Genomic DNA, 17,453 nt, shown 5'->3' with positions numbered 1-17,453 from the left:
TCACGGCTTAAATTTTGTAAGTGACTAAAAGCTTTGGGATGCATTATGAAAGACCTCACTTTTCAGATTTTTCAGCAGTTGTTAAAAATTGGTCTCTTTAAATGTGTTCCAGGCTGGAAAACAGAAACTGCTAACAACAACTCAGAGCTTAAGCCTGTGTTTTTAAGACCGTTAAATGTTGGCAGGTCTCTCTTGGGCAAAAACCCATGAAGGCAGATTCTTGAAATAAGAGTGGCCTCATTGTGATTCAGTGAGAATTTTGTCTGTTGACTTTAGCAGAAAATTTTCCTAGGAAATGAATGCAACATAATTGCTTAATTATTTGTACTTTCAGTCCCCCAAATTCAGCTTTTGATAAGATCTGTGTCTCGCTGGAGTTAATTTTGAATTTCTTCCTTCCTCAGACACTGTGTTTCTGGAGTGGGGCTAGGCAGAGGTCAAGGACAAGAGCTTTCACTCAGTGGAGAAGTAGATGACAACTCCCTCTCTCCAGAAGCTTGTTATGAATGCAAGATCAATGGCTATCCCAAGAGAGGAAGGAAGCGCAGGAGCACTAATGAAACTGCAAGTGAAGCAGAGGTAATTGACCCTTTCTGGGGGAGAGAGTTTGTGGCTGTCTTGTGAAAGCTGGACTCAAAAGGAGGTGTGCCAAGAGACAATATCTCAGGAAAAATCTACACCCTGAAGTAGGCCAAAGCTGGTTTTGAATGTCAGGTAGTGTTTTTGTCTCAGAGGTGATGTAGAGCTTTGCTTGCTTTCCGGATGAAAATGTTTCAGCTAATGTGCTGCTGCCTGGAATGTTACCATCCAGTCAGAGGTGCAGAGTGAGGCCGCTTTTCCAGCACTCTGCTGTACCTGCAGGCTGCCGTGTCTCCACACTTAAACCAAACGGATCTTGCAAAGCAGAAAATCCCATTGAAATGCTGTGGCTCCCTCACAGACCCTGCTCTCCTTCACACGTTGTTCTCTCAGCCTGTGGCTCCCCTGGCAGAGAGGTGGAGTGTGCCTTGTTTGCTCTCTTTGTAGGAGGCTGGTCACAGGCTCCCAGCATGGAGGGGCTTCATCTGTCAGGCAGCAAGGCTCATGCACAGAAACTTCCAGTACATGCCTCGAGCTCCTCTTACCCACACAGGGGTGGTGACAAACTCTGTACTTGATCCTGAGGAGTCCTAGGCCCATAATAGTGGATTTGACAGATGATGTTACAGAACTTCCTCTTTAAAATCGTTTAATTAGTAATGAATGAGCTGGGCAAGAAACACACACAGGCACGTGTGAAACGCTCGCTGACAAAGCCAACTGACATCCTTTGTTCTTATGCAGGATCAGCAAGAGCTGGAGCCGCCAATCAGTCTGGCCAGCTGGGATATTGAGAAAGCAGCAGTCTTCTCCATCAATATCTCGGATCTCAGTAACAAAGATCGCATCCTGGAACTGCTCCCTGCCCTCACAACACTGACAAACCATAACCGATATTTAATTGACTCCGGAAATGAAGATGGTTTCTTTAGAATCAATAAGAAGGACGGGATAAGTTACCTTCATTTCACAAAGAAGAAGCCAGTGCCTGGAAATTATTCATTACAAATCAGTAGTATTCCACTCTATAAAAAGAAGGAACTTAACCAGCTTGAAGCGAAACATGACAAAGACTACCTCAGTGGTGAGCTGGGAGATAACCTGAAAATGAAAATTCAGATATTGCTTCATTAATTCATCAACCAAAGACCAAATAATTAAACCAAAGATAGATAGGTAGGACTGAATATTCCTCCCAATCAGATTCTCCATATCATAGGTACAATCTCACATGAGTACATTTGTATGAACGAGCACTATCATACTATTACATAAACAAGGTACAGGATGAATACATGAGCTCAAAACTACCACTTTCTCAGGCTTTTACGTGTAGCTGAGCTACCTTGATATGTTGAATCTTGAAAACTGGGACTTTTATCATTCGAAGTTGGCCACTGATGCTGAGACACGTCATCATTTCAGCAGAGGTACAAGAATGTGCTTTCAACTGATGGACAGCTCTATTTTTGTAATTCTTAAACTTCGCTTCTCCAACTACAACTTACTAGGTCAGCCATTTATGATATCCATTTGGTGCTAGTAAATTTTCAACCTAGATTTATAAATGCACTGTAATATTTACACAACTTAGAAGCCAAAATTGCCATTATTCAGTCTAAATACTTCAATCAACCAAAGTTAGCTCAGTAGTTTATCTCAGTTATGCCTATAATACATTACATGTAAATTAAGTGTGTGTATACTGTAATCATGCTATTTTTATCAATGAAGCATTTGTAAACTAGATTAATAATACCCTTAATGTGAGGGTTTGTAATGGTGCTTGTAAGACCAACTACTTGTTAACTGTATACACAAACCTGATGATAAAGTTTCTGTGACTTGCCAAAATGCACTGAGGTCAGTAGGGACCATTAAACATTCTCAAAAGTCAGATGACAATCAGTGCCATCCTACACCATGACATATTGTAACATGTCAAGAGTACCCATAGTCATTCATATCAACAAGGGTTCAATGTCATAAATGTCACAATAAAACAGTTTTTTTTTTTAGTTTATTCTGTGGCCTTGTGTTCTTGCTAAAAGTGTGATAAACTGCATTCTTCTACTTCAGGCGTTGTCAGTAGGGTTGTCTGTGTATCTGTCTGTGTGTCCACGTGATTCCTCCTTGAAGGTGCTGCTGCTGTTCGTTCTTCATGCAAAGGAAGAACAGAAGAAGTACAGAAACCTTCACAAATCTAAACAGCAGTGGACCTCTCTCAAGTTACTGTGTGGCTCCAGAAAGGAAGTGAGAACATTTCCAATGACATGACTTGAGTAGTCCTGTCAATAAGTAATTTGATAGCTAAAACATGCAGAAGTGGATTTTAAATCATTATACAGAAAACACAGTTAAGTGTGAAAAGTCTTTGTTTGCTAAAACTGCCTTAAGATACTCCATTCTTTTACTCCTACTTCAACAGTTACTGTCAAATAATCCAAGAGTGATAGCAGTGGAATAATCCAATACCAGAAGCCATCACAAGATGCAGATGGGTTTTAATATCAAGTGAATTATTCAAGGATGTGGATGTTCCTGTATATGCAGATGCCGTGGTGTATCTTTTAGCAGCAGCAGAACGTTGTACTGAGGTGTGATGCTATAAAAATCTGGAAGGAAGAAGTGCTGCTGAGACAGCACTGTAGTTGATAGAGGGAGCATATATTGAGCTATAATATCTTTGGAAGGGAAATGTACTCCTATAATTCACCCCAAATTGTATTGTTTTCTGTAATTAGGTTTCAGCTCTCTGTGATTTCTTCTGCATAACAAATATAACTATATAAAAAAGGAGCTTGTGCACAGGATTACTTTAATATTTTTAATAGACCATGTCTGGATTTTATTTGTGTGTCAAAATGTGGAACGGTGTATTTTTTTCCACATGTTGCATAACTATGGTGAGATATAACCAAAACTTTACAGTTGCAAATGGCACTCATATCAGCAGGTTGGGAATGATTTTTAGTGCCAGTGTTCATGATTGTATAGCTTATAGTTAAGTGTACAGTTTAAGTATTTTTTCTCAGCCCCTAAACACTGAGAGGAACTGAGAAGGATGATTTCAGAAAGACCTGTCAGGAGTCTGTCCAGTACAGTTGGTTTACATTTAAGCTCTATGTAACACCTTAATGATGCCAAAGGTTCTTGGACTGTGTTCCAGCAGCCCCAGCATTGCCCACACAGTTCTGTAAATTGCCTTTGTTATGCTTCAGAAACAAGAAATCTTGACAGTAGCTCTTACAGTCATTTTGAAATGGAAAAGCCAGTCTCACAGTACCAATCTGCACATAAAAATCCACTTTTTTGTACATTATTCATCTGTCTCTTTGCAGTAGTGCCCTTTAACTGGTGTATAATTTTTGCTTCTTGGTTTTAGTTGCTGTATATGTATGATCATTTCCATTAGTTTGAATTTCTGCAGCTTCCTTGGCGTCTCAGTGAAGCACAAAGGTTGCACAATAACATTGCACGAAACCTGCAATTAAAAAGTGGTTTGTAACTTGCTGTGGGATTTTGAAATAATCTGCTGTATTTCATTTGATAGTGGGACCACAGAATGACTCTAAGCACAAGACAGACTGAAGCAGAGGTCTTTCTGAATGTGTATCCTTTTGCAATTAAAGGATATTTTTCAAATTCAAGGAAATAGCAAAATGCTTAAATATTTGAAATAAGTGTGTCTTCCCTCCATTGTGATTGTGCATATGACTCTGCATAGATGATTGCATGGATAATAAGTCTAATTTTTGTTTAAGAGTTTAACAACAGTGGCTTGTTACTGTACACAGCAAATCATTCTCTTATTGTGTGTTGTAACAGTATCTTGTAAACTTGACAGCCCACATGTATTTTGGCAGAACACCACTGTTTCCACAGTCTCTCTTTTAAGCTGAGTTTCAAAGAACCCCAAGTGTTTGCTTTCTTATGGCAGGTCTTAAAGGGTCATACTCAGGTTTTCTCTAAGATAAATATTCTGTGCTGTGATTCAAGTTCAGCTTTGTGCTTTGGAAGAGCTAATCAGGTCAAGACTCCACAGACAGGCCTGAGCTGTTTGGAGAGCAAGACACCACAGTTCGTGTCCAGCAGCTGTCTGCACCTTCCTGGGCCCAAGTTTGGCACTGCCGGTCTCTGCCAGCAGCACCACAACAGGTAAGGGCATCACAGGGCACCAAACCTGCTGCTCTAGGCCAAGCTGGGGGTGCTGGCACTGGCATTGCAAAAGCTTTCTCACCACTTCTAAAAATTGATGTTGGCTGTGAAGGAATGGCCACTTGAACCATTAAAGCCTCACAGTGCTCTTGTGGATCTGATGGTTTCTGTCCAAATTAGCGAAGTTAACAGCTTGTGTTGTGCTGCTACTTTCTGAGTAGGCACCAGATGAAGAGGAGAGACCTTCTCTTCACTGTGATGAGAAAATCTTGTCTTTTCAGTTACAGAAGGGAAGCCAGAGTTCAGCATTGGATGAGGCTGGAGCTGCAGGAGCTGTTCACCTCTCTCAGTGCCCCCCAGCTGCCCTGTGGCAGGTAGGACAGGAGCTAATGGGACACACCAGTTTCAAAAAACTGGGACATCTGGACCCAGGATCTTGTCTGCTTCACTCTCTCCCCAGAGCAAATCTTACAGCTTTCCTGCTTGCAGGAGTGGCCAGAAGCTAAGGCCAAGATATGATGTACACCAGATAAATCCACTAAATCTGGGTTGGCAATGTCCTACCAGAGTCTTTGCCCAGAGTAAGCCCTCATGTTATCACAATCTTGGCAGAATAGCACTTGGCTAAAACCCTTGTGTCAGGAAAATCCCAGAGCTTCTAGCTGTTGCCTGTGGCCTGAGCATGTTGGATGCCTGCAGAGACCCGTGCAGCCTCTGTGTGAGCTCCTGTGGTTACACAGAGCTGTGTGGAGGGCTCTGCGTGCAAACCGTATCGGCACCGCAGGTCTGGGACGTCACATTAACCTGCAGGGTCATGCTTGTTCAGGATGCTGTGAGAACTTGAGACGGGGCAAGCAGACAGGTGTGATTTGGGGCAAAATATGCCATCATTTACACCAATGAAAATATAAATGCTTACAGAGGTTGCAGTAGTAGCAAGAGGGAAAGCAGTAGGGAGAGGGCAGAATGTTGCAGTAATTCAGTGGCCTAAAGCACCCCAGTGCATGTGGCTTCTGCTTCACTCACATGTGCTGGTCCTGCAGCAGCTCTGGTGCTTTGTGCTGCTGAGTTGTCCCTTGCAGGTCCCCAGGCAGGTGCTGCTGGGGCCAGCAGCTGTCCCCTCAGAGGGGGATGTGGCCTGGCTGCTCTTGGAGCAGGCAGAGGCGCTGCTGGTGCCAGGCCAGTGGAAGTGGTCAGCAGCAGGGTTCTGTTTGCAGCCCCATTCAGTGAGCGCTTCACCAAGGCTGGTGCTGCTCCTGGAGACTTTGAAGTCTGATCCCACTGGAGTAGGCTGTGTGCTTTGGTTTGCCTGAAGATGAGACCCTCTGTGCAGCAAAAACGTTGAAGATGTCGATGACTTCAGCTCTGACAAATTCCAACAATCTGCTTCTGTTGTCCTTAAAACTTGCCAAATATTTCACACCCTCATAACAAATGCTTTTGAGGAATATCATGCCCAAGCCAATTTCTCAGTTTCTAGCTTCCTGTTGAGTTCAGGAGAGGAGCCTTGGGGCCAGAGAGGTCAAAGAAGTGTTTTTGTATTTTGCGCTCTCCTTTCTATTTCTACTGTGCCATGCAGCAATGGCAGGAAGTGTCTGTGGAGGCCCAGGCTGCCTAATCAGTGGGAATGTGCTGGCAAAGCTGGGCTGCAGCCCCATGCTGGTGCCAGCCAGTCCAGTGTGTGCCATTGCTGCTTGTTTGTGTACAGCCAAGTCCTCAGCCTGTTTAGACACGTGCCCATATGTGCACATAGAAATGTAGGTGGTTTTGTCTGGAGAGTCTAGACAGATACTGTATTTCAGTACTTCCAGGCCAAAGGCACACTGTGATAAGCCTTTGTAAAATACCCAGGAAGGGCTTTTCCCCCTCTCTTGGGCTGGACCTTTCCCTTGCACGTGGCAGCAGTGCCGGCCCAGCCCTCTCCCTGGCTTGGCTTTCACATCTGCAGGTTTGTTTGTTTATGAGCTTCTCTATGGCTCCCAGGGCTGTAGATTGTTCCTCACTACACCCTTGTGAGGTTGGGATGTGTTTGTCATCCTTATTTTACAGGACAGGATCTGAGAACCAGATGTTTTGGTTTGGGAGAGCTCACAGGCAATGCCTGTTCTTCCAGGAGTAACTCCAAAGCACTGAGGTGTCCCTGGAGAGGACAACAAGGAGCCGCAGGGGCTCATCAGCTATGACAGCCCCAGCTGGCACAAAGCCATGGGAACTGCCCCTCTTCACTAAAATGCATCTCAGATGGAGCTTGCTGGAGCCCTGGCCACTCCCCACACTCTTCAGAAAGCCAGGAGCATGACCCTGTGCCCTAGCACAGGGCCCCTGGAGAGGCTCTTCCCATAGGTACCCCACCCAGGATGCTGCCACTGCAGGTGCAGCAGCACCAGTTTAAAAAAAAAACTAAACCAGTGTCAGTGCCTGGTAATTTTCTACTACAAAAGAGATTTTGGGTAAGTATCTAGGCCAGCAGGCTGCAGGGAGGTAATCAAAAGTGACACTGCTGGTGAGCAGGACCTGGGCTCTGCCAGCCTGCCTGGCTTGTCTCTCAGAATGCTGGATGAACCAGCCCAGAAAAGAGGGCTACCGCTTAGTTTTCTTTGGAGGTTGATTCTTTATCCCTGTAATTTCTGTGTGAGGTGCATCAGGGTGATTTTTTTTTTGGGTCTTTGACAACCCAGGAGAAATTTTTTTAAGCAGCCCATCTGGGGCTGAGTTTGACTGTAGCTCCAGTCCAGTACATGATTGAGCTGGTGAGCTTGGACCAGTAGGAAGGCTGTCTGGGCTTCTCTGTGTGCTTGCATCTCTGTATAAATGTGTTGTTATTGTAATCATAATAAATACTAGAGCCATGAGAAATGTCTATAACCCAACCCAAACCAGGTGAAACTCCCTTGGTTTTGGGTTTCATTACAAACTCAAGACTCAGGCCAGGTTTGTGAAGGTTCATGAACCTCTCTGAAGTTGGGCTGAGTTTCAAGCAATAATAGGCCAAGTTTCAGGCAAATCTAGCCCAAGTTTTGAGGAAATTTGGAACAAACTTTAGCTGAATAAGAGATGATTTATGGTTTTAGGTTGAAACCATACCAACCATGGACTCTTTGCTTGGTTTCAACCTGTAACCAGGAAATCTTGGCACTTTGGCTGAGTTTCACTTTGATTTTGAGTTTAGACCATAAAAACAAACCAGGTCAAAGAGGTGAGTCCCAAGACAAATCATGCAGAAACTGGTTCTCAGTGTGGGAGCCTGTGACTGCACTGAGCATGCCTGTTACGCTGTACCACTGCAGGTTATGCTGTGCATGGTTAGATGTGGGCTGTGCTGCTCCACTAAACCACCCAAATAATTAAGCCTTCCCCAGACTCTTAATTTGAAGTTGCATGTGCAATTTCCAAGCCTGGAGTGCACCAACTTCAAGTTTGGCTTCTGCAACAAAGATCCAGTCCATACTCCATGTTTGCATTTTGAGGAGTAAATTCAGCTAACAAGGGAATTAACAAGTAAGTTCAGGAGATGAGGCAAATGGTCCTCATCCCCATATTGCATTTAAATATGGCTCACATCAAGGCAGATAGTGGGGAAATCGACTTTCTACCTGAATTGCTGAGATTCACAGCGATGTGGTGCCAGTTCTCCTAGTCTAGAGGTACCCAACATGATTATGGGTCTCAACTTGTCAGTGCTGCCAGCTCTGCCATAGCACAGATACCTTAAAGATGGAAAAGACCTAAAAACACTTGTCAATGCAGATTTCTTTAGATTCATTCAGGCATTTTAAAGGAATCTTCTGATATAAAGTTGACTTTTTAAATAAAAAAAAATATGTATTATCATTAAACCCCTTTATCACAAGATTAGTTTTGCATCAAACATAAACTGTAGATGGAAAATATTTGAGCAGGAGCTGGAGTCAACTATCAGGCAAAATACGAACTGGGAATGTAAGTGGTAGGTCCAGAGAAGAAGGTGATAGCACAAGTTGCTGCTGCTTTGAGAAACCTGTGATGGAAGGGATGGGCAGGAAGAGAGGGGGAAGGTGTCGGTGCAGAGCAGACAAGGAATATGAAGGGAACAGTTTGTATTCACAACAGTGCAAAGCTGAAACAACAGGAGACTGGAAGAGAGGAGAAGAGGAATGAACAATACAGTAGCACTGGCTCTGCAGGGCAGCTGCTCAGAAGACTTTCTGATGTGACTCACCAGCCATCTGCCTTTGTGGTATTCAGCTGCTCTCCAGATCTGGAGAATCTCAGGTGGAGTCTTAGGCCATGAGAGCTGCTGTATGGCATGGAAAAGTTTCAGTGAAGGATGGTGGAGGTCCTGAAGAGACCAGGTCTTTAAATCATGTATCGTCTGTGTGTTTCATAGTTTAAGACTGAAAGCAGCACCCAGCAATGGAAGGGGAAAAAAAAGGCTGAGAAAATCCACTACACATGTGCTCAGAGCAAAGGTAAGGAACCAGGAAGCAGAACTGTAATTCAAAAGTTCACTCTTCAACAAAGCCAGCTCTGTGTGAATTTGTGTGTTACACGTTTGCCCCATAATATGATTATATCATTTAGGTGACTGAATTTATTGCGGGTCATATTGTGACCCGTACATAGGCCTACTGCACAGTCCTATATCCCAAAACATGCTGGGAACAAAAGTGTTTTCTGCAGCACAGATAAAACCATGGGAGGAAATTGTGGGTCCCAGTGTGACTGCCAGGCCTGAGTTGAAGGCCAAGTCTGGTGGAGTTGCACAACCCTCTGGTCAAAAAGACCAACTATTTGTGTTGGGCTCATTTGTGCTAACAAACAGCACAGTCTTGAATTCCCCACAGACCAGCCTGCAATTTATTTAAAAAATAGAGAATTGGTAAAGGATTTATGCAGGGGGACCTCCCCATCAGCCCCCTAAGCACTAAATATCTCATGTCCTGTATGATCTCTAACAAGGAGCAGTCCTACAAGAGAAGCAGCTGAATATTTTCTTTGAGCACCAGCTGGGAAGGCGGGGTAAAAAAAGAAAGAAATGCTGTCTTTGGTGTCAGCTGAACCCCCACCCCTGCAAAATCTGCAATTAACCAAACATCATTTGCTGCCAGTCTCTGCAGTGCCACCAGCCCGTCCCAGCCAGACACACTCTTCAAATCTGCTGCAACAATCTAGCCCTGAATGATAAACCCAGTTATTCTGCCATATCCGAGCTGCTGTGATCTGTGCTGAAGCTGCCTCTATAGCATGTGCTGCTTCAGCACAGTCACATGTCAATGGCACCGGTCTCTGCTTGAGCAGCAGGAGCAAAGTGCCCCAAGGCTGGTGTAGAGCTGCCTAGAGACAGCTCCCATGCAGAGACTTCAGCCACGGGCCTGCAACCACTCAGGTCATTAATGCAGAAATGGCATTTTCAAGGCAGTAGTGCAAAGGCAAGTGAAAGACCTCCAAGTGCCAGAAAGAAAATAAATATTAATACATGGAATTCTGTTCTATGTGGGAATGGATCCTGACACTAGTTGTTTTGCCTTTTTATTTACTTGGAAATGAGAACAAAAGTCAAATCCAGGGTTATTTTGTGTTCCATTACTCTCAATACCCAAGATCTGCCCTTCTTGGGTAGATACCTTTATCAGAAAGTAGGTTTGGTGCAGGATCACTCTACTTAGGCTTCACTGCTCCAGAAATATGTCAGCAAACTCATGACCCAGGATCCTGCTCAGAATAGTTGAATTATGTTTATAAAGTCAAACAAGAAAGATGATGTTGATCAAAGTAATATCAAAATGGCATGGAAAATGAATTTTGAATGAAACACAGAGATAAATCATGTATCCTCACCAATACCCTCCCTATGTTTCTTATCCCAGTAATTGAGACCATGTGTTGTGCTGCAAACAATAACTATGGGAAATTACTCACAATTCTTCCTTCATAAACATGGGAAATGAAAGTGATGGGAAGTATGATCATCTTAATTTTTTTTTTTTATGTTAACAGCTCCAAATTATTAGGGTGGGAAGAAAATGTCAATAGAACATAAAAGTGCTTTGTATAGTGTTCACATTTGCTCATACTTTCAAATCCACTGTGGCTTATTAGTTCATGGGAAAAATGACAAAAAGGAATAAAACCCAGAAAATGAATCCAGTATCAACATCTTGCCTCTATAGTAACAGAAATTGTAACTTGTGGGTAAAAAGTGACAATATTAAGAAATGTTTGTTGGGCAATTATGGTAATTAACCCCCTCCTTTCCCCAGTACATCCAGCTTCCCATCAGTCTGACACATTCCTGCACATTAAAGAGTGCCCATTGGTCTGTGCTACTCTTTGTATTAAAAGTCTGGAGCTAGTGAGGGCCTTAACCTCTGTTTCAAGAGTTTATTGCTCAGCTGTAAAAATTCTCTCAGGGCTGAAACTTGACAGAAAAATGTCTCCGCCTGGGAGGAGTTTCTGTTCGGAGTTTGGTTTGAATTAATTCAGCTCTTTTCCACTTGCAGTAGGACAATGGAGCAGGATTCCCTCTCTCCTTTTTTTCTTTTTAAATAAAGTGACCATCGTGCCAGGGCAGTACACATGGCAGGCAGCACTCAGACCACAGACCTCTCTGCAGCTTTAGCACAGGGTCAGTGCTGGCTGCTGCAGCAGCAGCCTGGCCCTGTAACGAGCCAGGTTCCATCCCTTTGCTTGTGCAGCTGCTGGCTCCGACAGTGGCTTCAGCCAGATTGGTGCTGAGGCTGCTGAGGGCTAGCTTGGACACGGTGCAAGCTGGCAAAGTCCACCCTTGCTGCTATTGCTTGAGGGCACAGCCCACTGCGGGGCAGAACCACCTGGGCTACACCTCCCTGGGCTTTTTGCAGAGCTGGGCAGCACGTATGCTCCTGTGGTGGAGGCACAAGTCAGTCCCACTCAGTTGCAAACTTACAGTGCAGTACTGGGTTGGTAGGTTTCCCAGATGAAGGGCTTGGCACAGAGAAGCTGCTCTCTGCAGACCTTGGCCTGAGCCAGGGGATTCATTTCTAGAAGCAAGAGTGCAAGATCCATTACACTTCTGCATGGGCTGCCTGCAGGGCTGGTAAATCTATTAAAGCAGTCAACACTTTATGAATGAAGTCCGGCCCCACCAAAGTCAATGGCAAAACTCCCATTGATTTCTCTGGAACAAGATTTTTACCCCGAATCCTCAAAGTGCCCCTGGGATCTCACCCATGTTCAACACAGCCATCCACAGCTCCAGCAGAGGAAAGGAAAACAAAGAGCAGAGAAGAGCCCTGCTTCTTCCTTAGCTGAGCCTGTGTCCTGCTCAGATGGATGTGCTCAGATAGATATGAGAATATCACTTTGGCAGTACTGACAGGCCTGGGTGTGAGATAGGTGCTGTGCAGATACTTTGGCACAGAAGCAGAATTTTGTAAGTCAGTGGAGTTTTGCTCTGAGCTCCCAGAGGGTCAGAGCATAAGTAACATACAAATAAAAGTTTTTAGGTATAGAGATGGAGAGATGTCCCACCCACCCAGGAGTGCCTTGACCTGGTGCCAGTAATCCAGCCTCCAGTCACTTCTTTGTGTGCATTTAATTGACTGAACAGCCCCTTGCTATCATCTAGAACTGCTTATAAAATTAAATGTTATTAAGCATAAGGGCAGACTCATAATGCTTGCCAGTGCTTATTTCAATAACGATGCTGTGCTTGCCACTCCACAGATCTGATCTGTCACTGGAGAACTCAAATGACCCATAACTTAACATATTTTATCCAGCTATGAATTCAGGCAGTTTCATTAACTGGACCTGGCACTGTGTCATATTTTGTCCATCTCTTTTACAACCATTTAACTGTCTCCTGCTCTTACACTTTCCCATCACCCCTGCACATATGACCTCTAGTGACAATATTTTGCCATCTACCTGAGTAAATTAACAAGTAAGATCAACTAAAAAAATTAATTGCTGTTATGTAAGAGCTGTTCCACCAGTTTCTTGTTTTGCCAACTCTCCCATACCTTACTATTTTCTAAGCTGACGGAAAGGTTTTCCCCATTTTTTGATTCAAACAACATTTTTTTCATGGCAGGGGGCTTGAACTAGGTAATCTTTATGGTTCTTTCTACCCCAAAGCATTCTATGATTCTATGACACTGGCAATTAAAGCTAGTTAACAGGAGACTGGCTGGTGCAAACAGCTGCAGCCAGTAATTACAGCCTCTTCTCATTCCCCTACTTCCTGAGTGTTTGTAGCATTGCTGAGCTGGTGAAGAGAACGTGATCAGTTTGATCTACTGAAGTTGTAAGTTCTGTTTTTTTTCTAATCTAACCTGTTGTTATAGGTGGAGCACGGTCTCTCTTTGCAGGTTATGGGCCAGTTTGGTTGCTAAAAGACTGAGAAATAACCAAAGAGTCATGCGAAGCTTAATTTTAAGCAGCAGCTCAGAAAATCCTTCTGTCTTAGAAAAAGACTAATCTGATTTTCTAAGACTGAAAGGGTTTCTCAGGAAAGCTTTATTTTATCAGTGAGGCATGTGGGGGAAAAGGGATTGCTCTTGACTGCTCTTGCTGTTTAGTTTGTGTGCTGAAAACACTAAGGGAGAGGGAGTGATATCCAATCTGAGAATGATATTCCTCAGTCACAGTAAGGCAAGCAAAGCTCTGCAGTGCCAAGGCCCAGCTGCTCTCCTGTCCTTGGCCTTTCCCCACAGCTGGGGAAGCACCCGTGGTACAAACATCACTGGCAGATTTTGGAAGGCCCTGTCTAGGGTACATCACTGCAAATGAAAGGCTGTATCTAGATTCCCTTTTCTTTTTGTACTGTTCATGTCTGGTAGATGGGGAATTTTTGCTCATTTGTGTGTTGATAAACTGTTTGTGATACTAAAGGAAAAATCGCCCTCCCCTGAAATTTAAGCACTCATGCTCCAACCTCCTGATCCTTGATGACTATTGCATTAGTCAATTTGTGGCTAGCCCAGTAACTCGATAGCAGCGAATTATGTAGTTATGTGGGAACTCTGGGTTTTGGAACAGGCAGATGTTCCCAAGCTCAGGCCCAGCACTACTAGGGTGTGTCATCTGTGTGAGGCATTTAGTGGAAAGAGAGCTGCGAAGCCACAGTCTCTGGTGCTTTCTGGAGGACAAAATACAGCAACAATATTACATTAAGGTAAGAATGGGAACAAACAGAACTATTTCAGCACCAAGAACTTTTCTCTGTAGTGAGAGACTGATTGGTAACAGCCTGGTGCTCCTTTGTGCTTTCTAATGCATTCAGACTTCAAATTTACTCTGGAGAGTAAACTGGATTGTGATAGAGCCAAGAAATAAACAGCTAAATTCATACAAAACATTCAAAAAGATAACAACATGGCCTTTAAAAAGAGCAACTTCAGTGTTACTAAGTCCCAGATTCTGTTCTATCTTCCATATGTGTGCAGTTTGATTCACTGAATGTCAGGGATACTGGCCTGTGGTGGACCCTTACAGCCAGCTTTCAATTCTGAAGGAGGTTTTTCCACAGGGCCATTCTGCAGTACATGGAAAGGTCTGGAATTTAAGATATTTTCGTAAGTCACATAGCAGGGGTACATTTGTCTGTGTAGGTCCCTCTGAGTTCCAAGAGATATAATAGTGTTGAGCTGTTTTATTTTTATACAATAGCAAAAGTGTTGGCTTCCATCTTATGCTTGTTGATGTAAATAAACACATGCACTTTGTAAGAAGTGCTTGAATTACTGTATGGCTGTGTCCAAGGCTACCATATCAAACAGGTCTTTCAGAGCCAAGATTCTTGTCCAAGAACCCACCCAAAACTTTACAGTTGAGGTATGAAGTAACAATGGAACCCACTGATTCATCTTTTGATGAAACCAGGAGTGCCCCGTATTGCCCAACAGAAGGTTACATAGGGCCCTAATGAAGTGTTTCTCTTGCATAAAAGAGAACAGATGTGGCCCATCTCATGAGAAACAGAGCTGTGACCTGCTGTGAGTTCCCACTGGGCAAAGTTTCCTTCAGATCTGAGACGTTGCTCCAGCTGAGTCAGAATATTCCTCTGGTACCACCAATCCTCCAAAGGCCAGATTTCTAGATTCAGATCTGGCTTGCTGTAGGCTACATTCTTCCATATTTCATTTAGTTAACATATTGGCAAAATATCTTTCAGCTTTGCAAACTGTTGGAAATCTAACTGCTGGCTGAGGAACTCAGCTCCAGGGACCAACAGGAGCTGCTCACAAACTGATTCTGCTTTAGGGGCTTATGGTGTATCTGCCATGGAGAAGCAAGTGACCAAGTTTTGGGTGACAAGAGAGATTGTGAATCTTTCTGCTGTACTCTGAGGTAGAACTGGAATTGTGTTAGTTCCTTAAGTAATTCCAGTGGCAACAGGGTAAAGTAGAAAATCTGGTCTTCGGACTGATGAAGAAACCTGATGAAGTGGCTTTTGTGAGCTTCCACCAACTTCAACAGGTGGGTGTGCTATAGTGAAGAGGCTTCTGGGAGGCACAGACTAGGTGAAGAGAAGAAATACTGACACGTTTGTTGCTGAGTGAGGATTTCTAGATTAATTTCTACATCTCCTAATGAACTAAAGTCTCAGGACCAAGCCATACAAGGGAGCTTATAAATCCAAACACTACCTTGAGTAAACAGTACAATACCTGGTTATGCACCAGGGTTTTTCTGCACTGAAGTAAGCAGCATGCTGACAATCATTGCAGTTAGAATATATTGATGCCAGTGTTTCAGGGGATCCCAGTGCTAATGGCCAGAACAAACCCAACTAGCATGATGGGGCGTGTTCCCACTGGCATTCTTGTTGCCTCTCACCCCATACTAGAATAATTTGCTCAGTGCTATTAGTTGCTATTCTGAGTTCCAAACCAGATCTTTATTAAAGCTTCCAGGAAAGCAAGAGCACTGTGGATGTCCGCAGGGCCTTCAGTACTGAAGTCACAGAATAAAATTATAGATGGAAAAGACCCATCAGGTCATCTACTCAACCTTCCAGCCAATGCTGGGATGTTCTCTGTGGTGTGCTTTTTCCTTTCTTTGTCTGCATCGAGCCAGAGGGGTTTCCACAGCTTCCCTGGGGAGAGTATGACATAGCTGACTAGTTCTTGCCCTTAGGAATAACTTTGAGCCTCTGAATAATAGAAACATTCTACGTTTCATTTTGATGGAGAAAAGGAACTCTGAGAGAAGGTCCCTCAGTCTTATGACTATACTGTATCTCAGATGTAATTCTATATTAATGACTTCTTGTATGCAGATCATATGAGGCCAATGCTGTGTCCCACCCCACAGCTGTCTCTTTCAGCAATTATTCCTTAGACAGATTTTTGTCATCTCTCAGTAGTAAATAGTGCACAGACCCTGATCAATTGCATTTCACTTGGCAAACATTCAGAATTTGCCCTGACTAGTGTTTGAAGTGTCTGTCTGACTCTCACTCCTTTTAATTGTGCCAAAGTTCTTTGGCAATTTGTGATCTCATGTCCCAGAAACACATAAAAAACCATAATTCCAACATATTTTCCTTAGGTGAATTTAAACCACTCAACACATGTTTACTAAAACCAACTGCACTTATAGATAAAGGTATCTTGACAGCTATTGATTTAATACTTCCAAATGTTTTCATTCAAATCCCTTGGGCACCTACTGTCGATCAAGCATAACTTTCTGGCATCTCGGTCTCTTGCAAAGCAATGCCTCTGGCCAAATAGATGAATGTTCTTTTTGACCTTGAGTATTGGGCATTAATAAACATGAACACAAATATTTTTTTCAGAGGGAATAAAATACTTCCATAGCTATTAAAACATGCAATCCTCTGACTTTTCTTGAAGACGTCTGTGCATAGAAACCGTTTAATTGAGTATGAAGATAGTTTTAAAGCAATGCCAATACCTTTAGCATTTGGATGAGGGCTGTATCAGTTTCACAGTTCTCAGATGCTGAAAATTACAATTAGCATGCAGGATAACTTTAAAGATAATAGTTACAGAGCTATGGAAGGCCATGATTAATACCATTTGGTGATTGTTTGAGTAGTGCTTCACACAATGAGCAAGGATTCAGAGGAAGCCTTTGTCTGACTGCCACTTTGGCTATGGGAAAGGGGGGAAATCTGAATACCAAACATGTCTTTGTTAGCAGTTGGATGTCATTTTCTTTTGTTCAGCTTTTGCACAGTGCTCTATGTAATGTAGGAACATAATAAAGCTTTGCCAGCAAAAGCATCAGACTTTGGGAATATGCGCATACCAGTGAGACCATGGAATGTACTTGATCAGCAGAAGAGGCAACTTAGTAGACCTACGATGAGACCTATGAAAAAGGTTTTCCCTGGACTATTGGCATGTGCTTTATAGTGCTAAGCCAGCAGCTTTGCTCTTAGGTGTAATTTTGATTCTAATGCTTAACTTATAAGCACTTTTATTTGGTATCAGTTAAATACAGCTGAAATTATTTCTCTATTGTTCATTAGAAGTAAGCAAGTTTCACATGAATTTTTCAATCTCCTATTTAATCACTCCTACCATTGCCTGCTAGCTGATAGCACAGCTGGAGATGAAGGTTTGGTCATCCAAAAGGTAGAGATCAATGAGAAAAAACATGAGGAGAAAAGAATTTATACAGGGAGATCGTAAAGCATCATAAGATATAACTTAAGCCTTAGCTTTCTCCACATCTACTCTATCTGTGCAGTCACCGTATATGTAATAAACTCCACTTAAAGC

At 43.2% G+C, this 17,453-nt stretch overlaps 1 protein-coding gene across 1 annotated transcript in view; it reads left to right on the top strand.

Moving 5' to 3' along the window:
* The window catches only part of FBN1 (fibrillin 1), a 145,159-nt gene extending 142,557 nt beyond the window's left edge, over nucleotides 1-2,602 (top strand). Inside the window, exons 65-66 of the mRNA XM_042039062.1 lie at nucleotides 405-579; nucleotides 1,324-2,602. Of these exons, the coding sequence (XP_041894996.1) occupies nucleotides 405-579; nucleotides 1,324-1,713 (565 nt within the window). The 3' untranslated portion in view covers nucleotides 1,714-2,602. The remainder of the gene's footprint in view (nucleotides 1-404; nucleotides 580-1,323) is intronic.
* The last annotated feature ends 14,851 nt before the right edge of the window (nucleotides 2,603-17,453 follow it).

Source organism: Corvus kubaryi, unplaced genomic scaffold (assembly GCF_017639235.1).
Source record: "Corvus kubaryi isolate FWS band 111438036 unplaced genomic scaffold, C.kubaryi_AGA036_p1.0 37394, whole genome shotgun sequence".
Taxonomy (NCBI): domain Eukaryota; kingdom Metazoa; phylum Chordata; class Aves; order Passeriformes; family Corvidae; genus Corvus; species Corvus kubaryi.
This window is presented reverse-complemented; position numbering and strand designations above follow the sequence as displayed.